Source organism: Meleagris gallopavo, chromosome 23 (genome assembly GCF_000146605.3).
Source record: "Meleagris gallopavo isolate NT-WF06-2002-E0010 breed Aviagen turkey brand Nicholas breeding stock chromosome 23, Turkey_5.1, whole genome shotgun sequence".
Classification (NCBI taxonomy): Eukaryota; Metazoa; Chordata; class Aves; order Galliformes; family Phasianidae; genus Meleagris; species Meleagris gallopavo.
The window spans coordinates 2,250,680-2,277,264 of record NC_015033.2 but is presented as its reverse complement, the minus strand read 5'-3'; the positions used below and the strand labels follow the sequence as shown (position 1 = coordinate 2,277,264).

Below are 26,585 nucleotides of genomic sequence, written 5' to 3'. Positions count from 1 at the left end.
GAGCCGCGGCCGTCGGAGATCGGACGCCGAAGGGAATCCGATGTGATTTCGGCCGTGTCTGCGCGGCGCCGTCCCTCCCCGCCTGCGTACGTGTGCGCTTCTCTCTCTCCCTCTCGCCCGGTGCCCGGGCTGCCGTGCCGCTCCGGGAGCGCTCTGCCTTCCCCTGCTGACGTGCCCTTTTTGTTATCTTTTATCGCAGAAACGGTTCATTAAGGGGCTGAGGCAGTACGGCAAGAACTTCTTCAGGATCCGAAAGGAGTTGCTTCCGAATAAGGAGACCGTGAGTACACCCAGACTTTGTGTCATTCGCCTTTCTGCTGCTGTTTCGGTGCTCGCTCTTACTGTTCCCTTCCCACCCCGACTGAATTCTGCTGGCACCGAGGGAAGAGGAGCGCACAGCTGCGGGAAGGTGGCTGTGATTTTTGGGGCTGTTTGTGGGGTTTTGGGGCGTGAAAGGCGTTACGTAAAGGCGTCGGTGCTGGACGGAGTCGTTCAGGCAGCGCGGAGTGTATTTCTGGAGAGCAAATCTAATTTTAAATTCTGACATTATGAGGGGATAATACGTTTATGTCGCCGAGTCGGGCTCAAATGGCAGCGGGTAATTAAAGCAAGCCTAAACCAAAACAGAATCTAATTGAATCTGGAAGAATGAGGTATGTGCTGCTGCTCCCCGACCTGCGCGCTCCGTGCTCGCGTTTAACTCTTCGTCTCCTGCAGCGTGCGGGCAGCGAATGTGGAACTTCAGCTGCAGAACTGCTCTGTGCCTCCAACTTCACACGGCTCCACGGCTGCCCGGCTCTGCTGCAAACCCCGGGGTGGGCAGGGAGCAGAGCGAGGCTTCTTTGGGGGCAGAGAGAGGCTTTGGGAAGCCCGGGGAATGCGGTTTGCTTCCCACAAGTGCTGCTCGCCCGGCGTCTCTAGAAGCTTCGGTTTCTGTGCTGCAGGTGTCATTTAGCTGCCGGGAGGGTTTGGGAGAGCAGTGCTCGTGTTTGTTCTGAATTCAGATAGCGGTGGGTAAAAACCAGGGCAGAGTGACTGTATTTTAGCAGTGTCAGTGCATTTACGTTAGCGATGCTGTTTATTTAGAGCATGATGGAGATGAGGATGTTCAGAATGTTCTTTGTGTTTTTTGTGGTTTTTTTTTGGTGGAACCTGGAGGTTTGGTAGGAAAGAGCATCCCCGTGAAAACATTTTTAAGGTTCTGACAGACCATAGGATGTGTCAGTTCTCTTCTTGTGACGTGGTGCTGTGATATCACAGCCGTGCGTCAGTAAATGGTTAATGAGAGCGGTGAATCAGATTGAAGGGGAGGGGGCAGTGGTTCCTGGGGTGCCTCGGTTGGTCTCTGATTACGTTGAGAATGATAGGAAAATCTAATTGCCAAACAAGTGTGGGTAGACTCAGCTTTGGTATTTGGTCCGGGTTGGGGCAGGAAGGCCTGGTTTGGGGAGGGGGACAGCTGAAATAGAATGCTTCTTAGCAGCGCACCTTCAGCTTCAGCACTCCTTTCCTCTTTGCAGTAATACTTAACCATTTATTTAGGACAGATCAATATGTACGTCAGAAGGTATTCTGCTGATAGTAAAGTTACTGACGGTCTGAGTGCTCTTTTAAAGTTTGAATGAGAACTGAAATAGGTTTTAAATATAACGTGCCTTTTTGCGGTGGGGAAAAGGAGCCTGCAGGAGAAAAGGAAGACTAAAGCTGAGAACTGGGGGCACGCGCCTGACCCTGCTTCTGCTGCTTGCACTGGGGTATCAGGCCTAAGGCTCTGCAAAAGGTTTGCAAGTGGTGTGAAATGTGATCCAGGCTGTTATTGCTCAAGTGTTAGATTTTTGTTTCGTTAAGCCTCCATTTTTAGCTCAAGGAAGACTAAATATTAACTCGGAGCAACTGGGAGCCGTGTGCTGGTGGCTTGGAGCAGGCTGCTGTAGCCCCTGGTGGTAACTGATCTACAAGTAACCTTTGACCAGCAGCAGATTGTTTAATCTCTGTTTCCTATTTTTGCCTGCAGGTCCCCTTCTGCGCTCTTTTAATTCCCACTTTTTTTTTTTCCCCTTAAACAAAACTTGCTGCAGTTTTTCTATCGCAAGACGCCCAGAATAAAGACAGCAGTAAATAATATCTGACTACCCAGCTTTGCTTTTCCTCATTATGTGGAATATTGCAAATTACAAGGCTGTGGAATGAATTTCTCTGCACTTTTTTTCATCCCCAGAATAATTTCAGATACTTTGCTTGTTGTTCTTCTGTTGCAGCATGAAGCAACCCCTTAGCAATTCCAGAAATGCTGGAAAAAAGGCCTTCTTTTCCTGTTTAGCCCGCGTATTAACATGAGGTAAATCTGTAAAGTCATTTATACGCTCACAGGAGAGCTGCAGCAACTCCTCCGTCCTGCAGAAGCTGCTTGAAAATGAGACGGGGACATTCTTGAAGTGACTTGCCCTAAATGGAAACCAGGTTATGGGTCAGTACAGCCTGCACGCTTCTCTTCTGTTAGGCTTTACCTAACTAGTCCCTGCAGCCTGCAGGGAGGGCAGGCAGGGATTCTCACTCTCTGGAAAACCCACTGAAAGTAAAGTTTCCTTATTTTCATGCTTTTCCCTAGTGCTTTCCTTTTAATGCTGGAAGAACTCCTCCTAATGCCTCCTTAAGCCCGGCACTCAGACTATTGCATTAGCAGAAGATAGAAATACAAAATTATACAAAATTATACAGGAGGTAGGCCTGTCGTGTATTAAAACAAGTTGATGTTACCGTAAAGGAAGTCTGAGGATTAACATGACGGTGTTTCTTTCATAATACCAGGAGGTACACAGCAGCTGTGGTGAGCAAAGAGAATTAGGCCACGCTGTACACGTCCTCACAAACAGTGAGGGATGTCCTATTTGAGTTACACCTGTGCTTTTTTTCTCTCTGCAGTCAACATGTTAAGAACCCTATGTTCCTATGTGTATTTTAACTAACTTAACACGTTTTTCCAATATTTTTAAACACAGTTAATTCTAAATGAATAGCCAGCAAGAAAAGATCTTTATGAAAAAAAATACCAACTGTGTATCAAAGCAGTATTTTTGTTGAGGTCTTCGCTAGCCCAGTTTATTTCAAAGCAGTTATGTGGAAGGGAGGTTCCCAGTGGGCATGGGGGTAAACAGCTGTAGCATTCTTTCTCTTCAAGCTTTTATGAGCAAGAGACGCAGGAACTAAAGCAGCTCTTATCTGAGCGTGCCCCCTGCTGAAACAGGAGTGCTGAAGTTGATTAAGGAAAGCGGATGGCTTTGAGGCTGCATCGGTGTTAAGTGGGGATGTAGTGGAGAAAAGGTGCTTAAATACAGCATCTGAAACTTGCTGGGTTTCTGCTGAACTCTGCCCTCTTGTCTCCGTCCTTCCCCATGCTCCCAGATAGTTTCCTCTGGTTGTGGCTCCTGCCATAGTTGAATGGCACTGCTGGGGAAATAGCCTGCTCTCTTAGCAGCCCTCCTGATTCTTCCACATGGTATGCCAGGAACTTGAGGAGACGTCGTTGTGACGTGACCGGTCTTCATTAATAACTTCCATCTAGATTCCTGTGTTGTGAGATGCAAGCTAAACAGCTAGCAGCAAGGTTTCGTAATCATCCCAGTTGGTTTTGTGTATGCTTTTTCTTCCTGTTTTGGGCTAATTTGCTAAAACTTGGTGGTATGGGATTCTCAAAGTGTTAACAGTTCTCCGCTCTGAATTCCTCAGGTGATTACAGTGAGCTACTTGAATTTGAGCATTTCAGAAGGACCAGCAGCGATAGACCTTTGCTAAGTGGGCTTACATGCCTACAAGGTTGGGACTTGACTTTTTGTGTTCTTGTAAATAGCTTAACTCCGTGCCAGGGACGTGCACAAGGTAAGCAGAAGCCTGGATGCTGTGGGAGGAGGAGGCTGAGTCACACTGTTGGCTCGCTCAGGGTCAGGGCTGGCTCCTGCTCTCATCCCAGGCCTGTCCCCCAATGCAGGGCTGTAGGCTCCTAGGGTCGGTGTCACAGGTTGCCTGAGCTGTTGGAGGCCGCAGTCCCAGAAGAAAGGATCTGATTGTTCTCTCATTGGAGTTCTGTAGTCCCATTTGGAGTCAATGTGTCTCTGGCCAGCAGAGGTCCAACTCTTTAGCCTCTAGAAGTGGAGGGGCATATGTGTGTGTCTCTTCAAGCAGCTCTGTGTGAGTTTCAGGCTAATGATGTGTGTCAGTAGGTGGCTGTCACAATTGCTGCAGTTGAATAAGGCTAAGGAAACACCAAACTTTTCATGGGAATGGGCCGAAGTACTTCTAACCTTTTTTATTCTAGCCTATTTTTAAAATAGAGATTTTAAAAATCAAGGGATGGCACCTCCTTGAATGCCTTGATGTTTTCTGATGGCTCCTCCTGCATTCACTGGTGAAGATCTATGGTATGGGGCTGTGCACGTGGTCTCCTTGTCTGCTTGTGTCTTCTGGGCAGGCTGAAGACCTGGGTGAGCCTGGTGGCAGATGTGAGAGGAGAACAGGGAGCCCTTGTGTGGACACACTGACTTGGTCATGTCCTTAGCAGGAGGCAGCAGCAGATCAGAAAGTTGCACCTCCGGCTTGGTGTTGGGCATTTAGCCTTGAAAGTGTCAGGGAAAATAGTGACTATCGACTGCTTTCCTTAGATCAAAATACCTGCAGTGTGCTCTGTTCTGTATGTAATGACTAAACACACATCAATTTATTCTTTAGGAAGAGCATTCCCTGTTACAGTAGTAAAATCCCTCTGTCAAAATTAAATGCAGTTGGGATTTATTTCTGAGACTAAATAAGCTGTCCACTGTTAGTGTTAGGAGGCATCGTGAGCGCTGTGAGCTTTCAGCATAAACTTCTGTTTAATTTTAGATTGGAGTTTAGATAAACAGTTTTATTCTTGCCTCATTAATGCTTAATCTTGTGTTACATAATCCACAATATTGGCTTCCTGAGTGGCTCTTCAGTGCAGTGCATGTGTGTGGGGCTTGTGGGGTGCACGTGCTCCTGGCAGCACAGTGCCCTGCAAAGTGCTGGGGGCAAACACATGGCAGAGATGCCTTTCTCCTTTGATAGTGGGATAATTAGGTGAAATCCCTGAGTACGAAGTGATTAGTTAGCCCTACATTGGCTTCTTAGTGTTTACTCTTCATGGTATGACTTACAGCAGCTGAATTTAATGGTGTCTGTAGCATGGGCGTTATCACCGTTCTCCTTTCCCAGAGGAAATATTTTCTGTTTGATGGTACATTCCCCAAACGATGGGATGTTAATACACTGCCTGGTCCAGGCATATTATTTTCTGACTTTTCCTTGCTGCAGAAGCGTTCAGAAAGGGACGAGCTGTGTAAGCCTTTTCTGCTTGAAAGCTGAACCTTTTTCCTTAATAACTTGCTTTCGCCTCAGCACGGGCAGAGCTGAAATTTTCCATTAGAGTTTGAAATGACTGCCAACATAAACAGCCACCGCTCCTTTTCATTCCTGCTCTGCTCACTGCTGCTGGTGCTTCCATCGCAGGGATGATGCAGATAGAGGGTTTTGTTCTTACAGCAGGGCCTGGGCTTGGCGTGTTAAAGAGGATGGCCGATGTCCTGCTGGGCCTCAGCCCCAAACACAGGTCCAAGCCCTGGTTGCTCTCTTTTCCTGTGCAAGTAAAACCACCGGGTTGTTTGCATAACTAACTCTTCTGCAGGGAACGGGCTTTCATTTTTGGTTGTTATTTTTTCAGCCAAACTGATTGGGTCCGTTTGGCTTTAAGGTGATGCAGCACACACAGCCCGGCTCTCACTGCTCACCGGGAGCAGAAGGAGCGAGGCAGAGCATTGCATGAGGTGCTGAGCTCAGACAGAGGTGTGCATGGATTTGAGTGGTAAGCTAAAAGCAGATCAGCCGTAAATGGGGTTCAGTCTGTGTGTTCACTGCGCCTTGGCTTGTTTTCTCGAGTTTAACTGTTAAATCTATTGCAAATGTCACCGTTTTATTGGATAATAAACCAGAAGGCTTTGAGAGGTCTTAAAGAGACATAAGCGTTGTGGTTTCCCTCTGGTGCACACCGTGTTGTCTCCATCTGGAAAGCTGGCCTGGGTACTCCCTTGTTTCTCTCATTTCTTTTTTCAACACAACGTATTCTGGAGGTAAATATTCTTCTCTCCTTCAAGCCGTGCTGTGGGAAGGGCAGCACTGCATTGCTGGCTGTGTGACTGAGGGCTCAGCTTCCATCTTCTGAGCCCCAGCGCCTTTCCCAAACCTTTGTGCCTCTCTCCATTTCAGAGCAAGGAGAGCCAAAGATGGACATTACTCCCTGTGCTTTGTTTTTATTCATGTGAAGTCTCTCGAGGTTTGCACTTCATTTTCCGTCGTGTGATTTGACTTCTGTGTTCTGAAGGTAATTCACAGCACCACGAGGAGCCCGGCGGTGCTGTTGGTGCTGGGCCCTGTGTTGGTGAGGAGCAGAACAGAGGTGTGCTCACCATGCCTGTGGGGCTCTCAGGTTGCATTCAGCAGGGGTAATAAATCAGCTCTGTTTGCACTGTGTTTTTGTCTCCTACTTTACAAGATTGAAACCCATTGTTTATTTTTCTCTGAAGGTTTGGAGGGAGGTGGAGGAGAAAGATTGTCGCAAGCAAAAGGCGGCCATTAGGCGATTGCATTGTGTTCTGTCAGAGAGCCAGCAAGGACAATTTCTGCTTTGTAGGGAAAAGTATGTGTTGGAAGACTTAAGCCAAGGTGATTTGGGAAATTGATACAGTATTATCTCAGTCTTTCTCTCTACAGAGAGGGAACAATGCTGCTCTGCCTCTTCCTCATCCTTGTGCTGCACTTTTCCTTACCTCTGTTCATAACTCACCATTGCAGGACATTTTTATCGTTTTGTTTATTTTCTTATTGTAAATTTTCCTTTTTGAGCATGAGAGTCTGGCCAAAATGCTTTTGTTCATCAGCAATTACATACCTTCAGTTCTGTGTTTATCTTTCCCTGTGAGAAAAGGCTTTAGATGTTCTGTTTTGCAGCTGTAGTCAGATCGTGTCAGACCCTCAGATACTGATCCTGAGGTCCTATGAGTCTCAGCTACAAAAAATAGGTGTCTGTCTGAGAGTTCATACCCCTCGTTTTCGTGGCTGAGTCTTTCACTTTGGCAAAGTTCTTTTCCATGGGCGCTGTGCACCAAACAATCTCTTGTTTGTTTCCCATCCAGTTAGTGACTGAAGGTATTAAAACTTCAGAAGGCAGAAATAGAAAAGTCGTATGAAGCAACAGTGATGTTTGTGGAACATCCTGTCCTCGGGCAGTGTTAGAGTTATAAAATTTGGGTAACTTCAGGAAGAAATTTGTCCGTTTATTCTGCCTGATGCCCGCTTCTTGAGCTGGCTTAATAGAGAAAGGGAGACATTTATTCTATGGGAGACATATGTGGCTCTGTTTTATCACAAGTTAGACTATTTTTCATGCATTAATATGGCATTCTGAGATGGTGTTGTCCTTTCTGGAGGAAAAAGAAACAAAGGAGACAGCACAATGTAGGCCTCAGGTTGGAAGAGCACTGTGTGTTAATGGTTGCTTCGTGCCCCAGATAGCACCGTAAGAGCTATGTTTGTCTGCAGGCTTCTCTTGGCAAAACGTCAGCCTCCAAATACATCATTCAGGCCTAAATATCCCATAGTATGCTGCTGTAAGTGTACTGTGAGAGCAAGGCAATAGTAACTTCTGTAGACAGATGCACTCATTTTGTCAGTTTTGTTTCAAACCAGCTGTAAAAAAAGAAGCAGTGCTTGATTGCTCTTTTCTTTTCTTATTTCCCCTTGCCAGGGAATGCTCCTTGGAATCATGCAGATCATGGAACAAACTGAGAACAAGCAGTTAAGAGTAGTGGCTTCTGTAGGTAGGGGCCATGGCTTAAGGAAAGTGGAGGTGATACTGAACCCTGTAAGCCTGGAACATCAACATCTAACATCACAAGCTGAAACCTGGTGTGTTTCCATTTCTACTTCATATTCCTGAAAGGAGAGTACTGAGGAGTATGAGAGAACTCAACTTGTCAGGGTGTAAAGAGGCAAATGATGTCTTCTTGGGGTAAGCACCCACGGCTCTCATCTCAGCAGCACATGGCTGAGATCAGCAGTGCGTGGTGCAGCTGGAGCTGAGCTATTGCTTGAACATCAGGTCACCAAAGCAGGTTCCCCACGAAACCTTCTGCTTTTGAAATCCCGCATTTTTAAAGGTCGTAAGAGGTTGGGATGGAGTTCCTTTTGGTTTCTGTCTTTCAAGATGAAATTTGTCAGTTCCCCATTTCTTTGCAAATATGAACTTAGGAACTCGCAGGAAAGGCAGCACGATTCTCTTGTAATTACTGGATTTTAGCACTTGGGAGTTGAGGTGCTACAAGATTGATGACAAGATGAAAGGTGTGAGCAGTGCTAATGCAACTCCATGTTGGTTCTGGTCCCCTGGTCAATAGAAGCTGGACCAGTTTGCTGCCCCTCCTCTCTTCCCACCCCAAGCTCTTTTCTGTCCTTTTCCCTTCCTGCCAGTTTCCCTGACACAAGCTGAGTTATTTTGTGCAGTGCCTCTAGACCCTGATGTTGAAGGAGAGTGCAACCAGCTCCTTCCTGGTGCAGTTGCAGAAGTCCTCCTGTTTGGTTCCTGAGGCTGCGTTGTGCCCTGTGCTCCTTGTTATGTGAGCACCAGTGCATCCCATAGGAACTCCTGATTGATTCTGCTAACTCTGCCCTTCTCTGCGGTTCAGAAACCTCTAATGATCTGTGAAGCTCCAGGATTTCTGAGTTGAACAGTAGTAGTTATAAGAACCTCCTCTGCTACATAACAGCCGTAACGCTTTCCACATGCTGTGTTTTTGACCTCATGAAAAGCTGACCTCACACAAACTCAGCTCGGAGAGGAGCTAGGTGTTCTGGCCAGGCCCTGGGAGCACTGTTGCGAGATTCCAGGGGGTGGGAGGGGGAAATAAGTCATGAAAACTCATGGCTTTTGGCCAGCAAGGAAGATGTGGTACAGGGAACATGCGTGTGTTGCTTTTTGTTACTTTGTCTGAATGGCTTTGTTTTTGGTAAGCTTAATTATGGCTCTTTTTTTTCTTGTTACGGCTCAGAAGGTGATCCTTGCCAAAGCGTGATAACCTGAATTGCTGTAGGGAGAGCTGGAGAAGTAAAGCTTGCCAACTAAAAAAGAAAATCCACTGAGCCATAAAACCAATCCTTTTTATTTTCTTCTTCTTGCACCCTTACTACTGTTGCTTCCCATCTGTTCTTTTTCCTTCCTTTAAGTCTATAGGTGTCCTCTGTACCTTAACATTAGCCTCTCTTGTTACAGATTTTGCCAGCTAACAGTTTTGATACTCGGAAATGATGCTCTATCGTTTCAATTTAGCAGCCCAAGATGGGGAAAAGAGAGATTCTGCCACTATCAGTGCTTGCGTATTGTTTTTCAAAGCCTCAAATATGCTTTATATGTTGCCTGTGAAGGAGAGGGCACACCATCTAAGCACCATGGCTCCATCAGTTGAGCGTTGGCTGCCTGGTGCAGTAAGCTTTCTGGCCTGCACAGCATTCTTCACATCCACTCGCGTTTCAGTGTGCTCTGCAGCTTGGATGTCAACAAGGACTGTGCTTTCTGCTTAGGTTTCCTTTCACTGCGTTAGAGCAATATATTTGCAACGTATAATGGCTTAGATAATGGAAGAAGGTAATTTGCAGAGATAAGTGGTTTTTTGATCTTGACCTCAGTTTTGTTCTGAGGGATTTAATAAACTTGCAGATGCAGAAGTGATTAAAAACGTGCCATAAACCTTGCACATTCTGCTTGCTTAAAGAGGATATGGAAAAATGCATTCATCCCCATTCCCACTGTTGCATTAGATCTGGCATGTAGAATAACTCAGTGGGTTGCATATCTAGACTTTCGCCTTGTTAGGATGAAGTGGCATGGACAAAGGCTTTCCACCTTCGGTGCTGTGTTAAAGTTGTATTGATTTAACAATTCCTGCTCATGTTCTTATTCTGTGCCATTTGATGTGATGGATTTTTGTTGCCTGGCTTTAGAACATTCTTTTGTTGTGAGCGTGAGAGCTTCTAAAAAGAATTTGTCTGCTCAGTGTGGGTGCATAGGTCTCCTTCCTATCGCTCCATTATTTATATCCTCGTAAGGTGAGTAATGTTTTTGTTTCAGAAGAATCTCTATCTGTCTTGCACTTGTAGCCTTTCAGAAATGCTGCAAATGGCTTTCAGATACAGAACGAAAAGGAGGGACCTGAAGTCTTGGTTAGACTTGAACAGAGAGTTTTAACCCGTAGTTGTCCGAGATGTATTTGGAATCAAAGCGTTGAAATGAAACATGCCAGAAGGAAACCATGGAACCATGGCAGGATTTGCTTTTGCAAGTTGTGTTTAATAGGCATGTGTCTGCTGTAAAGAGGCAGAAGGAGACTGTAAGCTGCTGGTGCTGGTCATTACGAGTGACCCCACTTGGCTCTGCGTATCTTCAGAATGTTTCTCCTTAGAGCATATTAATAGTGCTGCCAAAGACAAATGAATGGGGTTGTTAAGTATTTAAGTGAAAATTGCTCTAGCATTTTCCCTCCTCCTCCATTTACTCCCATAGTGCTTATCCTGTGTTTACACAATCTTGAGTCATCACTCTTCAAAAAAAACCCACCCTGCTGACATTTAGGAATTGTGCTGCACAAGTTTTCATTGCTTGAGCACTTAAATGATACGTAATAAATTCACATGAACTGCCACTCAGTGCTTAGTTTTATATATGTCTGCCTTTGCCAAACCAGCCTTAACTTTTTGTTCTTTCGAATTACTGAAGCATAGCTTTAACCTTTTCAAATGAACTTCCATACAAAAGATACGGGAAATTCTTAAACTCAGGCTTCACATTGTGTATGATTTCTGTAGTTGCCATCTCGTGCCGAGAATGGGGAAGGAGCCCTGCAGGCTGCAGATAAACAGCCATCCTGGCATGCTGCTCTTTGAGCCCATCCTTCCTAAAGGTCATGTTGGAGTGGAAGAAGAAAAGAGAGTGGCTGGGACTTCTTATCTGAGGAATAAGTTCTCTGGGCTACTGATTTTGGGGTGTTTTTGCTTTGTTCTCTCTCCAGGAATGCATCATCTTTTCTCCAGTGCTGAAAGAGTCCATTGTGTAGCTTACTTCCAAACGCTCTGCTCAGCAGCCTCCAGCATTTGCAGCTTTCCTGGGGTGGTAACAATCCCTTGGCCAAAGGAAGGCTCTTAGGTAGAAGTAATTCCTTTAATGGGGATAATGTCTGCAGTTGAAGTCTTTGCAGGGGACGACGCGGCTCTCCCTGCTCGTGCATGGCTGTTGGTGGCTGTGCTTTCCATTTTGTTCCATTAGAAGAGTTCTTGAAGGGCGGTAGGAAAGTAAGTTAGATGCTGCCAGAGCTTGCTTGCCTCTGCATTATTTCCTCTTGTCACTATAATTCATGTTGACGTTGCCTGCTTGGAGGCTGCTGGCTTCCTGGCAGCTCCAGGATCCATCAGGGATGCACGCCTGCTGCAGCACTGAGAACCCGGGCTGTGGGCACCTGTGTCTGCTGAACAGAACCAGTGTGCACCCTTCAATTACATCCTTCAGTGGGTTAAAGAGCCCTTTTGTAAGGATGCTCGTATTGGTTCGCTTGGAAGCACTTCTGAAAGTCTGCATGGGCAGGGTGTGGGGCGAGCAGTCGGTGCTGGCACGCTGCAGGCTGTGCACCTGCTGGGGCTCCTCTGGGTGCCTGGTTTGGTCCTGATGAGTAAGCAAACTGCAGAGAAAACTGGATGGTGAACCAAGAAAGGCTCCCTTTGTGTGTGTGACAGTGAGAACGGATGCAGTTTGGAGACTGCTTTGCTGGTAGTGTGGATGAGTTAGAGGAACATGAGTAATGGAAAACCTGTCTTATTGCTTGCAGTGTCCCAAGTGCTTTCTGCAGGGAGCGGGCAGAGCTGGTGGGTTAGCAGCAGCTTTCTTCTGAGGAGGGAAATGCAAAGGAAGAAGGCCTGCAGTGCTTTTTAGAAACAAATCAAAGCCCAAAGTGAATACACACAACCAGTATAAGAACTCTGTTTGAGTTTGGAATTGTATATGGTACAGCTTTGGATGCTTTGGGGACTTTGAATTTAAAGTGTCCTATGGGAATTGGTGCCTCGTCGAGCTCTGCTTGTGGGTGTTACTGCATCCAGCGTAATCATCTGCTAGGAGTGACTGTAAGAGAATGAATCTGTGTTAACTGAGGCTTTGCTGGGTTTTGTTGGGCGTTGGGTTGTCATTTGCAGAGTGCTGCAGGTAATGGATCAAAACGAGTGACCCATGCTGTGCCTCGTAGCGCTTTCACCTTTCCCCACGTGTAATCTATTCAGTAATTCAAACGTCCTTAGAAGTCTTTATATCCGTGCAGTAAATAACTGTTCTTTCTGATTGTTCCTTCTTCAATGGAAAGCAATCATACACATAGGTATCTCTTTGCAGCATTCAAATTGCAGTTAATTTTGCTTTTAAGCGCTGTGGTCTCACTTTCAGCTTTTCCACGTGGGAAGATTGGCTAGCACACTTGTTCAGAAAAAATGTCATTTGGTTACAGAAAGTTAAACTGATGTGCAGCATAATGTGCCTGCTCATGGACCTGGCCATTGCACTGCGTGTGCCCCACTGTTCTCTGGTTCCTCCTCGCCTTGGGCCATGGAGGTTGGGAGGGATTGATGGGAACATGGGGAAGTCACACTGTTGTTTCGAATTGTAAGCAAATAAATCAACTCCCCCACAAAACGAAGCTATAGCAACAGTCAACACACGCACAAAACTCCATCGTTCCAAATTCGTTGCCTGTGTCTGCTAACACTGCAGGCTTGCACGAAGGGTCTCCCAGCCGTGTGACAGCACTGCTGTTCCCAAAAATTAGTTTTCAAGGGTACGGTTAATGTCAGCCTTTGGAGATCACACACTGATGCCCTATGGGCAGCCCAACTCCTTTATATTGGTAAGAGTTGCTTTTAATGTTTAAGTGTGGGGCCAGTTAGCTCCAGGTTCCATGGTTCTCTCTCTGGCACGTCCTGTGCCACATTTCTCTCATAGGCAAACCTACCTTGGTTCTGATGCTGTTGCTTTTGAAGATAAAAATGTCTTTCAGGAGGAGTATTGCCTGGTGGGCTGAGCTCTGCTGTGAAAGTTTGGCTCATAGGAGATGAACAAAGATTGAGCATTGGGGTGCACAGCCACGGGCAGAGACTTCCTCCGAGTGCAGAGCGTGGTGTTAATGTGTTTAACAGCAATGCTGACAGTGAGAGGAGTGCTGGGTGTAAAGATGTGCTGCTCCCTTTCTGAGAAGTCATTCTGCACTTAACAAGTGAGACCTGCCAGGCCATCCCCACCCTGCATGAAAAGAATGCTTGAGAAGTCGCTGGCTTTTCTTGTTTGTTTGCTTCAGTTTTTCATGGGTTGATGTTGCTTTTTTGTTTTCCTTTGTACGTGGCTTAAAATGGGGTATTTATCCAGCCCTGCATAACGCATGCTTCCACACCATGCCATCTGGACGACGGTGCAGTGGATCCTTGTGCAGCAGAAATCCTGGAGGAAAATGGAAAAAAACACTGTGTTACACCATACAGCAGCGTTGTTCTGTCACTTGTGTCAGTCAGAAAGCTGTCCTGCCAATGGCTGAAACTTTAATGGCAAACATCACTCCAGAGTTTATAATTCTCCCAACAAGATGGCTGAGCTGTTTAGAAACTTGGGGATCTCATTTTTTTTCTGCTTTAGTGCTTCTCTTGCTTAGCGTTGGGTGACAGCTGCCCATCTCTCCAGGCCCGGAGCACTGCTGTGTTCTCTCCTCCATCACCCTGCAGAGCCCAATGGGGGAACCCAAGGGGAGAACCCAAAGCAGCTCAGCATGGTCGCAGCTTATTCATGTCCAGGAGAGCTGCTCATTCTTTTCCTCACCTGGTGTTTGTGTGTCTTGAACACCAAAGGATAAAGCGATGGGCATTTGGCTCCTGGAATCCATCCTGCTGCAGAGCTGAGCTGTGGCACTCAGCTGCTGCCCATAGCTTGGTGTGCTCAGACCCGGAGCAGTTGCAGATGCTTTTATGTGGTGTAAAATATCCAATGCAAAAATTCTTACGCGCCTGAGTGAAATGCCAGGTGTTCCTTGGGCCTCTGCTGCCTGTTTGTGCATGAAAGATTCATGGAATGTTTGAGAGAGATGCTAATAACACCAGAAGGTGATTCCATTTGTCTAATGCATCGTTTTCTGTATTTCTCCTCTTGTTTTTGTTGTTCATACCATTTGCATGGAGCTTATGTCTCCAGTCCTTGGTTTTCTGTTTCTTTGGACTTTCCTAAGCTGGCAAGATTAGGGGTTGCATTTGGCAGAGGTTGGGGGTTGTGGTTGGCAGAACAGGGTGCTGCCAGCCCAAAAGCTGGACAAGCAGGTAGGGAAGAGTTAAGCTGAACAGAAAAGCTGTTGCAGGGTAATAGTGTTGCTGTTGAATAACTTGAGGTGATGAATTGTTTGAAGCAGCAGTTGCATTTAGGGGCTGAGATGGCTGTCACTGCTGTGATTTGCTCCTAATTAATGGAGAACTGCACGTAAAGCTGAGAGCATTCTTAGGTTATTGAATATTTCATATGGAAAACACAGAGATTCCACGTTCAGAGAGACTGGAAGGATGTCAGCCACCAAGGATCTCCTTCCAACACTTTGTTTTAGAGCACAGTCTTTCTTTATGCCTGCTGGGCTGGCCTGCCTGGAGTCACTTCTGTCCTGCTCTGTGTGTGTGTGCTGCACAGCCTTGCTGATCCCTAAGCTGCTGCTCTTCCATGTCACCCACCAGTGGTTTGCAGCGTGATGCCAGCATGGCCTTTCTGAGCCAGCCTTCGTCCTGCAAGCTGGATGTGCAGCACACAGAGAAAACCCATTGCTGAAGGAAACATTCGCTTGTGCAATACATGTGTTCTCCTGGTGTGTTTGGCCCTGAGCCCAAGCGCTGCCTTAATAAATGTTGCTTCACAAAGGGAAATCTTCCGCAGCTGGAAGCAGAACGTGTCCCCCCCATGTGGGTGTCTGGCAGCCCCCATCTCAGACTGGCATGTGCTGAACACCCAGCACGAGGTGTTGGTGGCACAGAGCTCTCCCGTTGGGGCTGTGTCTTTGAAGAGTCGTGCTGGCATTGCTGTATGAGCCCACAGGTCTGCTAGAAGGCCACAGAGGAGGGCAGATGGCTCCTGAGAAGCAAAAGTGAGGGAAGAAGTGCAGTGGGGAAGCTTGGTGGCTAATAGGGATGAAAGATAGAATGTCAGCATTTTGTCTTGTTGGAAGCTCAGGGTGCTGCTGTGAGCAGCTGTTTGTCTTTTATTGCAAATAGTGCAGCTTGCCCTCTGGCAAACTTGGAAATATTCATCTCTCAACAATTTTAGAAATGTTGTGGCTACAGCTTATCACTTAAAAGGAGAATATCCTTTTGGGACGTGCATAAGAACAAACGTGCTCCAGTAGGCTCCGTGTTTATGAAGGAGGCCAGCAAGTGTTGTTGTAACCTCTTGGTTGTTGTTGTTCTTTTGAAGTTCTCAATTGTAAGTGCTTCTCCTTTGCTTTCTGACACCTTGATTGCCACGTGAATACAAGCCACTAATTAAACTCACTCACTGCCTCCTGGGAAGCATCACCACGCTGTGTGAGCAGGGATAAGGACTGCAGTGCTCGGTGTGCGTGGAATACCTGACTGGGATCTCCCTGGGCTTTCAAGGCACGTTGGCACAGCCTGGACGTAACAGCAAAGAAATCTGGGGCCCTTACTGATACAGGTGCTTGTTTATGAGCTGGTAATGAGGGATGGGCAGTGCCAGAAGGCCAGGGCAGGGCACAGGCTGATGGGAGCTGTTGGGCACACGCAGCAGGGTCTGCTTGTGCTGGATGGGGTGAGGTGCAGAGAGAGGCAGCAGCCATCTCCAAAACTCCTTCAGGAGCTGATCACAGTCCGTGTCAAAGCCCACAAGGTCTGTGGCCATTTGCTCTGCCAGCACTGCCCTCTGTGTTAGCAGCTTTTCCATCTCCATATATGTGAAGGTACCTTTTTTAGCACCACAGTCATCACTGGGTCAGAAATCTGCCCAAACTGGGAGAAAGAGCCATCAGAAGGTGAGCTTTCCCACTGGTGGGAATCTTGAGTTCTGCCCCTGCCTCTGAGTTCTGTGCTGCTGAGAATTAGCAATGCCTTTCACTTCTGAACTCATGTGTAGGCATTACAGTAAGCTGCAATGAATTGGTCTTTCTCATAAAGCTTTGTAACTCTTACCGTTGTCTTTTAGTTGGGTTTTCCTTGCTACGGACTTCTTTTCTTGACAGAAAGAATTTGAGACAGAAGGAACAGCAGTAACCCAGGGATAAGCTGCTTATGTGGCACCTTTTTGTGTTTGATGTCCTGCCTCGAGAGCCGTATTTCCACTATCGCTGCCATAAACAGGAAGAGCTGGGAGCACCCCGCGCCCTCTGCACTTCATCTAGAAAATCTCCTGCTTTGGAGGAATGTTCTTGGAGAGCAGTAAAAGGAAAACAGCTGTGCAGGGATCGGATCCGAGCGGACGGAGTCTGTTTAAAATCAAGGCTTAATGACGGGGGTGGCTGTCAGAGAGCTTTTGTTTGTGGGAAGTTTGTTCCTTTGTGCGTAACAGACTGAGCAGGAGAGCAGGAGCCCCTCTGTCCCAGTGCAGTGGCTGCACCAGCTCCTTCAGCGCTTCCAGGTGCAAAATAGGGTTTATTGGCCTGTTAAGGTGCTGCTTGGCTGCCCCAAAGGCTTTGGATAGAGGTCAGGTTGAGCTGTCTCCAGCACGGAGTCAGGGCTCGGGCAGTTTTCATCACAAAGCAACTGGTTGCAATGGTTTCAGCTGCAGTAAAAAAGAGACAGCGGGTTCTGCTCTGCTTGCATGATCTCATTTTCACTTTCCTCATTAGCAAAGAGGGTTATTTCATGTAGTTTGTTGCCTCTTGTGTCATTTTTTGGTATTTTTCTGAGCACTGTCTGTTTAAATACGGCTTCAATAAATGTCGAAACTCGGCAGCTCCCCTATGGGCGGTGAGCTGCAAAGGGCGGAAGCTGCATGTCAGTGCAGATAACGCTCACGTTTGACAAGCCAAGCCTTGTGTGATTCATCACAGATGTGTCTGGGAAACCTGAAACATCTGCTCCGTAGAGATGGGAGCGCAGCAGTGTGCAGCACACCGGGGGCTGCAGCAGAGCTGGCGGCTCCCAGCAGCAGGCCTTGTTTCTCATTGCTGTATTGAAATGAAAGCAATTACAGCGTTTGACACTCAGTACACAAATGACTAATTCCTTATTTACCTTTCAGCTCTTCTTGTCCTGTTAAAAGGGGAAAATCTGATGGAACTGACAGAGTTTCCATCTTTTTACTTTGGTTGCTTCTGTTGCCTTGCCCAGGGAAGCACTGAAGCCAGGACTGGGCAGCATGCTGGGATCATTGCTGGGACAGCTGGGGACCTGCAGAGCCACTGGGCCCACATATCTGCCTGCAGAGGAGCTAAGAGGAAACCCTGGTGGTTGGGAGGTGCTTTCCAGACCATCCATCTGCTGCTCAGGTGGGGGATGACAGTGAGCTGCCACACTCCTTGTGCAGACCCTCAGCTGGGAGCACTGTACCTTATTACAGGTCTGCAGTGCTTCCTGTGAGGCAGTCAGCGATGGAACAAGTGGGATGAAATCATATCTCAGGACATGTTTTCATAAGGTTCTGTTTGTCCAATTGCCATCATGCAGTAATGAAGACACAAGCGAGAGCGTGAACACCTCGCTGAGACGCAGGGGCATTAATCTCCTTGCTGAATATTACAATATGACAGTTAATTTTTTAATACTTAGTTGAAGGAGAGCGCGGGACGCTGCTGTCCCTTCACTCGAGATGTCACTTTGTGCCCGTGTGCCCATTTGCAAATTGAGCTTTCATTTAAATGAATTGAAGTTGGCACGCGAGCCACAACAGAACGTAGTCTGCTCTGAGCTAGAATTACCAAAGTCTGCCGGTGTTCGGGGTCGGTGTGAGCTGCTGAGTGAGCTCAGTGACGTTCAGCCCCATAAAAGCCATAAAGCAGAGGAGCTGCTGTGGTCGAGGGAACCGTTCTCATTTTCCGGCAGCCATTATGTGCTGCAGTACAAAAACATTTTTTTCTTAACAGTCTTTTCTTAAGCTCAAAAATGGATTCCTCTCCAGCCACTGTCATTCAATTATCACCTCAGGAAATGCACAGATCTAACTGATGATCCCTTTAAAGCAGCTGCAGTCCTCCACCCCTCCCACCCTTCGTTTTTCTTCCCGCTCCAGTCATTAAATGTAACGCTGCCGATGTATATTTTATGGGGTGACCCTGACGGCTGTCGCTTTGAGGATGCGCAGAGATAATAAGATTGCGCATGTAATGAAGGACAGATAAATAGAAGGATGTTTACGGGATGGAGTGCGGTCGCTTTAACAGCTTTATGGCTTGCTGATGCACGCCTGCTCTCTCATGTGTGCACCCACGTGAGCCACAGCCAACACCTTCGCCTTGGATCGTGCATTGCTGGGATGGGGCGAGTGAGAGTTCCCAGAAATTTGGGTAAGAGAAGCTGCGAAGGGGCAGTGAGTAGAAAAGAAGTCCTTAACAGATGTGGGTAAGGCGAGCAGGTGCTTAACTCTTGGGCTGTTTTGATAACCTCTTAATTGATCCAGCTCCAGAGAGAGCCCTGCCTGGCATACCTGGTGGCAGTGCTGGGGAACTGCTGCGATGCTATCTAGAGAGGATCTAATAATTAGTCATGGATGCAGCCAGCAGCCTGCGAGTCCCCTGGGGATCTCAGGGCCTCTGATTAACAAAGAGGAGTCTCTGGAGGAAGAAGCCGTAATTACAAAGCTTGCTTTTCCTTCTGGCATGACATACAGCTGGAGAGAGAGGGTCAACAGCTTCCAGCTGCGGCGGAGGCTCAGAACAAAGCAGTGCCTTGCTCTGTGCTGGTTGTGCAGAGCTGCTCAAACTGGTGCTTCCAGCCCTAGAAACGAGGAACGAGAACAGCTCACCCAGAAAAGTTAGCAAAGGGTCCCTTCTGGGACGTGCTCGTTATCTTATTTCCTGCTGGGATATTGCAACCTTAATTGCAAACAGTGGAGAAAGTTAGCAAATAGGCTGCGTGGAAGTCATCAGTTAAGTGTGGCACTGGGCCCTGACACAGACGTTCTTTCAGGCTGTGCACAATAACATTTGGATTCCTCTGTGGTTTGCTGAAACCCTACAGCCAAGTGGTAGGAATGAAACAGGGATACTGACCCAGGAGAAAAGCAGCTCGTATTGAGGGCAGAAGAGGAGCTGCTGGGGAACAGCCCTTGGCAGGGATGAGCCCAGCCCAGTAAACCTGGTGGTGATGGCTGGAGGAATTTTAGAGCCTGGCTGTCACCAGTGGGCTGTTCTGTGGCTTGAGGGGGGTCACTGTGGTTGTACTTTGCTTCTGTAAAGGTGTAATTTGGGGGAGGTGGAAGCTCTTGCTGTGTCTGTGAGGGCTGAGCAGGGCAGAAGTGCTCAGCTGGCAAAAGCACTGAGAAAGCACGAAGCTGTATTGGATGGCAGGTTTTTCCATACCAAAAGGAAACCCAAAAATTACAGATGGAGCCTCAGCTGGGTTCCCAGGGAGCTCTATGAGTATTGGGGGTGCATTGACAATTTGGCATGAAATCCCAGAGGCTTAGCCTGGGTGCTCACATACCGACCTCTTTTGCTTCTCACTCAGCCAGATGGTTTTGCCAGGAGGTACAAAATGAAACCAGGGGCTTACCTTGCTGTTTGCAGGACAGGGAGACACGATGAGAACAGGGAGAGTTGGGAGCAGGAGAGCAGCTGTTCAGGAGATAGTGAGTGGTTGGAGGGACTGCTGGATAAATACTGAGCCCCTCAAAATACACTGAGACCTGCGTGGTATTCCTTAGAAAGCACTGTGTGATTTTTAATTCGGTTTTTGTAGCATTAGTAAGGTATTGCTTGGTTTTAAAAGCCTCTCTTAACATTCCAGTAATGTTTTAGGTTATGCAGTACTCCGATGCAGGCATTAATCAGTGCTCCTGAACAGGCTGCAGAGACTTACTGCTTAATTAGAACATATGCAAACCTATTTGTCACAGCTGACAGAGCCACGTAGACCAGGCTGAGCACTATGGTTGTGCAGCCCATGTGCCCGGGTGGGCAGCACTGGGGCTGGTGGTGATGCTGGTGGTGATGCTGGTGGTGATGCTGGTGGTGATGCTGGGGCTGTTCAGTCCAGGAGAGGTGCAGCATTAGCTGAAATGGCTCAGTGACATCCCGATGTGAATTCATTAAGACCACAGCTGGACAGTCTGTTCCCCTCTGCTCCGCTGCGGCTGGTGGTAGGGCTGTTTGGGGGAGTTGTTGTTTACCTTTTCTGTTTAATTACAGCCTCGCTGCCCCCCTGATATTTTTTCTCCCGACAGAGCTAGGCTCTGGGGAAATTAAAGAGCAATTAGGATGTTTGCTCACTCTGTTAAAGCACAACAGATACTTGAAGGTAAGTTGGTGCATTTGTGCGACGGGGAGCGGTGCTGCAGCAGGGCTGAGCCTTTGTGTACCCAAGGCAAGACTAAACACAAACACAGGGCACAGCTTGTACTGTGTGCTGTGCGTTTGCAAAGCAGTGATAAGTGAGAGAGCAGGGCATGCTGCACTGCTGGCAGTTTGTTCAAGGCGGGGAGGAGGCAATAAGGGCTGCCCTGGGCTTGTGCAGTGTGGCTGGGACAAGTGGGCTGAGCGCCAGGAGCTGAGACTGGGGGGAGATGTAAGAGAAAGGCTGAGGGGTTCAGTGCTGATAGATGGCAGCGTGCTGCTGGGGAGGACGGAGGCTGTTGGGAACCTCCTGGCCGGTGGGTCCGCAGCATTCCTTTCCCTTTAGACTCAAAGCCTGGAACTGAGGGAGAGGGATATGAAGCGTGGCTTTTTTCTGTGTCCCTGCAGCGTGGGGTGGCGTGGCATGGCCATGGCAGGAGATAGGAAGAGGGTGAGCTGCTGGCAGCTCGTGGGATGGGTGCAAGCTGAGCTGCAGGGCGATGTGCGGCTGCAGGGCCTCATGGTGAGGTGAGCTGAGAGCACCACAACAAAATGATTGTTACAGGCCATTCATGTTTGTGCTTCTCTGTTTGCTTGCAAGCAAAAACACGGGCTAATTTGCAAGGCTGCCTTTTGTAAGCGGGCCTTTTGATCAATGCCCGCCTGTGTTAATGTTTCAGTAGGCTATTGATTTCTGCAGCAGCTTTTGTTCCCTGAATTGATGTGCGCCGGGGTTCGGCAGCGCACGCTCTGCATGTTTGATTAAAGTTCATTTGACTTCTCTTGCAGCCAAGCTGGGAGCTGTTTTCCTCCCGTCGATAGAACCGAGGCTTTCCCGACGGTTCCCTTTGTGCTGAGCTGCTGCCACCCGTGCAGCCCCAGCGCGCTGCTTCTAATCCTTCCAGGCTGCTTTAATCCCCCAGGTAGACAATACAGCATTGGATAGCCAGGCAGCTAATAAGATCTGGCGTGGAATTTTTGCAGCGCAGTGTGTGTGCGTGCAGCATTGGCATCTTCTGTTTGTGCTTCCCTGTGCCTTCTGCTGCTGTCTGTGGGGAAGTTGAGTCACTCGCTGATAAAGGGATTGCAGTGGTGGCACAGTTCATTGTTGAATAAACTTTGCTTTCAGCTTTATCTGCTCGGTTGTGAGTGCAGTTCTGAGAGGTTCTCAGGGAAAAGAAAAGTGCTGTGATCACAAGAATGGTGTTTTTCATAACCACGCACCATTTCTTCATTCCTTAAACGAGCTTTTTTTATGATGGAGTGCAGGCGTGAGTTGTTAAACTTCCCCTGGGACCCGATGGGTTCGCCGTGTGTAAATAGAGCTCAAATAGGTTCCCGTTTCCTCTTTTATGATGGGAGGAAAACAGATTGGATTCCACCCTGCCATTGCCATATGTCAGAGGACACGTCAATTCACCGACATCCAGACGGACGATTTACTGACTTGTTCCTTGGTGCTGGCACCTGAGGTTTGCTCTCAATGAATTTATAGGCATCGTTTGTAAGAGGCTTTGTGTGCAGAACAGCATTGCCCACGCTTCTCTGCAGAGCCCCGTGTGCCTCCTGGTGCCAGTGGTGCCCCAGCCCAGCAAGCAGCACCGGGCAGACATGGAGCGTGCTGCTCAGGAGCTGGAATGGCACTGCCAACGCAGCAGGGCTCTGTGTTCCTCCAGAAACACATCTCAGCTGCCTCTGCCAATAACCAGAGTCGTGGTTGTGCTCTTTTCCTGGCGTTTCTATTTTTGAATGAGGCACGGATAAAACCCTTCAAGTGTCTCAGATGTCAGCGGTTAATGTCTAGAACAACATCCTCCTTTTGTCTTACAAGTGTTTCGGCGGTGCAGATGTTAGTTACGGCTGTAATTGCTTGTTTGAGGCCCTTGGGAGAGGTTGGATTAAGGGTGTGTCTTTATTAGCCTCAGATTGAGTGATGTGCCCCACTGGGGTTATGGGCTCTGGTTGCACACAGTGCAGTTCAGCCTCTCTGTGGGCAGCCCAGGTGCGTTGGTGCTGATGCCAGTTTCCAAGGGGTTGCTCAGAGTTCCTCCGTTTCCTCTTGCAGCTTGAAAGGAGCAGCACCTTCTCCCTTGGAGGCAGACAAGTTGCCAGGAAATGATGGGCTTTCAAAGTAAGAGAAAGGAGATTAAAGCCACACGCTGTGCAGCTGCAGAGCAGGGGCTCCTGGGGGCTCTGCAGTGCCAGGCTGGAGACCTCAGCCCTCTGTTCCCAGGGAGGTGGAGGGCAGCAGAAGGCCTTTGGCTGCTTCTGTGCCTCCCTCCCCCCCCCCAAGCAAACGGCAGTCACCGAAGGTTTTTCTGTGCTACCTAAAGGATTCTTTTCTCTGGCTGAAACGCATCGTGAAGCTTCATGTAAAAACATGTGTGCACATATATAGAGCAAGAGGGAGGAGAAAAGCTGACAAGTCAGAATTGCTTGCCCCTCTAACAAATTCCTTCTGTATTTGCAGGGAGAACTAATCACCTTCTATTACTATTGGAAGAAAACCCCTGAAGCAGCAAGTTCTCGAGCCCACCGTAGGCATCGAAGGCAGGCTGTGTTTCGGAGAATTAAAACTCGAACTGCTTCCACTCCAGTCAACACTCCCTCCAGGCCCCCCTCCAGCGAATTCCGTAAGTGGAAGCTGAAAGCAACGCATTTATCTTTGTTTAGGTACATGGAGAGACAGTAACATAGTGGTGCTGTACCTTCGAGTGAATATGGCAAGGAAATGGAGTTCAGGCAGCTGCCCTCTGCTGTTCTTGTACCATTATGCTGGAATGTGGTAGGCATCTTTGATCAGCAGTGCTGTGTGTAGTTGTTAAAAGCATCGTGTTAGGATGGAAACATTGCCCTGGTGCTGAATTGTCTTGGTTTCGTGTGGCACTTTCTCCAGGCTTATTACTGTAATGGGAATGAGAAAATGCAAAAGGAGAGAAGAGAAGTCCTTTCATCTTTACACAGTGACCATTCCATCTGCTTTATCACAATGTGGTGCTGCAGGCAGTGCTCCTGTGTCTTCATTTATCATAGAAGTGCTTTGGCCTTGATTGAAGCAGAAGAGTCTAAAGAAAGAATAATTGCCCGAACCAGCGAGATGTGCTGTGTTGTAAGAGGTTATGGTTAGTAATGTGGTTGTGCATTTATGTAAACGTTTCTGTCAAAGGCTGATGGCATCCGTGGACTAAACACAGCACGTTTTGTGTGCCTTTTAAAGAAAAGGCACTGTGTGGAAGGCAGAATTTTACACAGCGTTATTAATATGGGGGTAGTAGAGAGTATGTTAAGTAGGGAAGGACTGAGAATTGTGGGGAGAGTATTAGTGAGATAGCAAGGACTGCTAGCTGCTCCGTGCTGAGATTGATAGGATTTGTGGCCATTCCTTTGTGCACAAGAAGTGCAGATCTTGGCTGTACAGCTCAGTCCAAGACAGCTCATCTGAGTTGATGTGGCTGGAAGGGTGGGTATGGATCTGACTGCAAGATGAGAGTAAAAATCAGCTTACTCAAAGAAACAAAGTTGTAGCCTGATGTTAGCTGTGCAGTTGAGGTTTAAACACTCATGAGAATTAAGGCAGAAGTGGTGGTGGTGCCAGCAGCTACTGTTGTTAAACAGGACCCTGCGTTGATTAGAAGAGCAATGAGTTGATGGCAGGTGCCAGTGGCAAGTGCTGTAACGCTCTGTAACCTGCATGTATGACAAAACAGCCTCCCAGAACCTTGAGAAATTCAGTGGTCTCGCATCAAAGGTTTCTTTCTAATTAAAGATGTGAAGAAAAGATGCCACACATCAGAGTGATACCCTCAACAGAGTTTTCTGCTTGTGACAATTTACAGATCCATTACATTGTCAGTTCATAATTAGTAGTTAGAAAAGTGCAGTGCTCTCAACGAGGAAGGATTTGGTCGAGAGTTGTTTTAGAAGACAAGGAAGGGTAAAGTTTGTGGTGTCTGCAGATTTTCTGTGGTTTAAGTGGTGCTTTTTAGCTCTCAGCATCATGGTTAGATAATGTGTTACTGCTTGCAGCAAAGGAAAGTGGCTGGGGCCATGTTCTCTGCTTCTTTGAAATGGGACATTCTTAAGATGTAATGTTGCTACAGGTTGCAACTCAAGGAGCCTCGCAGTAAGGACTGGAAAGCTAATAGGATCCTCTTCTAAATTTGACCAGGTTCTAGACACAACGCTCCTTTCTCTCCTAAATTGTTCTGTAGGAACACTGCCTCTCTTGCTAGCACAGTGGTGAACAACAGCTTAATTGGACAGGTATCATCTACCAAACCAAAAGTTCCGTGAATTGGATAATTGGATCACTTTGTACATTCCTGGAATGCTTTTTTTTTCATCTGTAGATTCACCAGGGCAGGTCTTGTTTAGTTTGCGGAATCTGATACGATGGGCAGCCAAGGCAGGGTGGTTGTAGGAAGTCACAGAATTTAAGCAAGAACCTCACTGCTGATGGTTATTGCAGCCAGGTAAGCAGAAACAGAAATTCCTGCTGAATTTTTGTTTTTCTTTTCCTCTTCTCCTCTTTTCTTTGCTTATTCAGTGGACTTGAGCTCGGCCAGTGAAGATGACTTCGACAGTGAGGACAGTGAACAGGAGCTGAAGGGCTACGCCTGCCGTCACTGCTTCACAACCAGTATGTGCCTGATTCTTGCTGTGCTTCCCTCCCTCTGCTGCTGCCTTTTCTACACAGGTTCATCCAAGCATGTGCTTGTGTGTGTGCAACTGTTCAGAAAACGTGGGGTTGAATCAGCTAAAACATGCAGCACTCAGAGCAGAGTTGGTAATGACTTATGGCTGCAAATTACTATTGCTGAGACAGTGGGGTGTCCTGGGAGGTAACCATCCATGCAGTAAAATCTACAAATCTAAACAAAGTTCTTGATGTAATGCATTTGTGCTCAACAAATCAGCATTGAGCAGCGACTGTCCCATGCAAAACTTCTTCATAGGGCACCAACATGGAGGCTGCCTTGCATTTGGGTGCATGCGTGGCGTGGTGGGAGCCCCATGGTAAGGGAAGGAAATGAGAAGTGCACGGTTCACTTCTCTTTTAAGAAACCACAGCTTTGGAAAATAATAGCTGCCTCTCACTTCCCAGGTAGAGCAGATGAGACTTCTTCCTCTGTTATTTTCAGAGCTCAAGTTGCTTAAGTAAACAAATATTTTTTAAATTGAACGTTGAAGAAGCTGTGCACTGAAAGGCAGATTAAGCTTGGAACAGGGCAAAGTTTGTGGAGATTTCACAATTAGCTGCAAGTAGAAAAGCAGATACTTCCGTAGTTCTGTGGATTTCCTGGTGGGTTGGGGTTTTTTTTTTGCTTTGTTTTTGTAATAATGCAATACCCTTATGCTGACCATCTAGCAGATTGCATATTTCTAAGCTGTTCCTTTTTCTGCCCCAAGCCTCCAAGGACTGGCACCACGGCGGTCGAGAAAACATCCTACTGTGCACAGATTGTCGTATTCACTTCAAAAAGTACGGAGAGCTGCCACCCATTGAGAAGCCCGTAGACCCTCCACCCTTTATGTTTAAGCCTGTCAAAGAGGAAGATGATGGACTTAGTGGAAAGCATAGCATGAGGACAAGGAGGAGTCGAGGCTCGGTAGGCTTCACACTGTTGGTTCTTCCACATTTCTGCTTGTTCTGTAGAAGGGAGGTGTTGCCTTAGATGGTCCTCGATTGTTTTGCATGCCCACAGACATATATATGTACATACACATATATAATTTTTTTAATGGAACTGTAGGTCTCCACCCACCTCACCCCCTGTGTGTGTATGCACACTTAAAAACATTTTTTTCCTTTTTTTTTTAGAGAAAATTCAGTATGTAGACAGTAGCAGCTTAGGGAGCATCACTCATTTCTAGCAGACAGTACTTCAGGTACACCACACTCAGTGTTTTGGTGTGGGCACAGTAAGTATTTGCCTCACTTTTAAGCTGAGATGAACTTTCAAGGAAGAATTATAA

General features: G+C 47.3%; 1 protein-coding gene across 1 annotated transcript in view; it reads left to right on the top strand.

Annotated features, from left to right (window-relative positions):
- LOC104914166 (arginine-glutamic acid dipeptide repeats protein-like) overlaps positions 1-26,585 on the top strand; it is a 27,547-nt gene extending 962 nt beyond the window's left edge. The window contains exons 2-6 of the mRNA XM_010722853.2: positions 4-86; positions 200-280; positions 23,080-23,242; positions 25,156-25,248; positions 26,019-26,585. Of these exons, the coding sequence (XP_010721155.1) occupies positions 4-86; positions 200-280; positions 23,080-23,242; positions 25,156-25,248; positions 26,019-26,284 (686 nt within the window). The 3' untranslated portion in view covers positions 26,285-26,585. The remainder of the gene's footprint in view (positions 1-3; positions 87-199; positions 281-23,079; positions 23,243-25,155; positions 25,249-26,018) is intronic.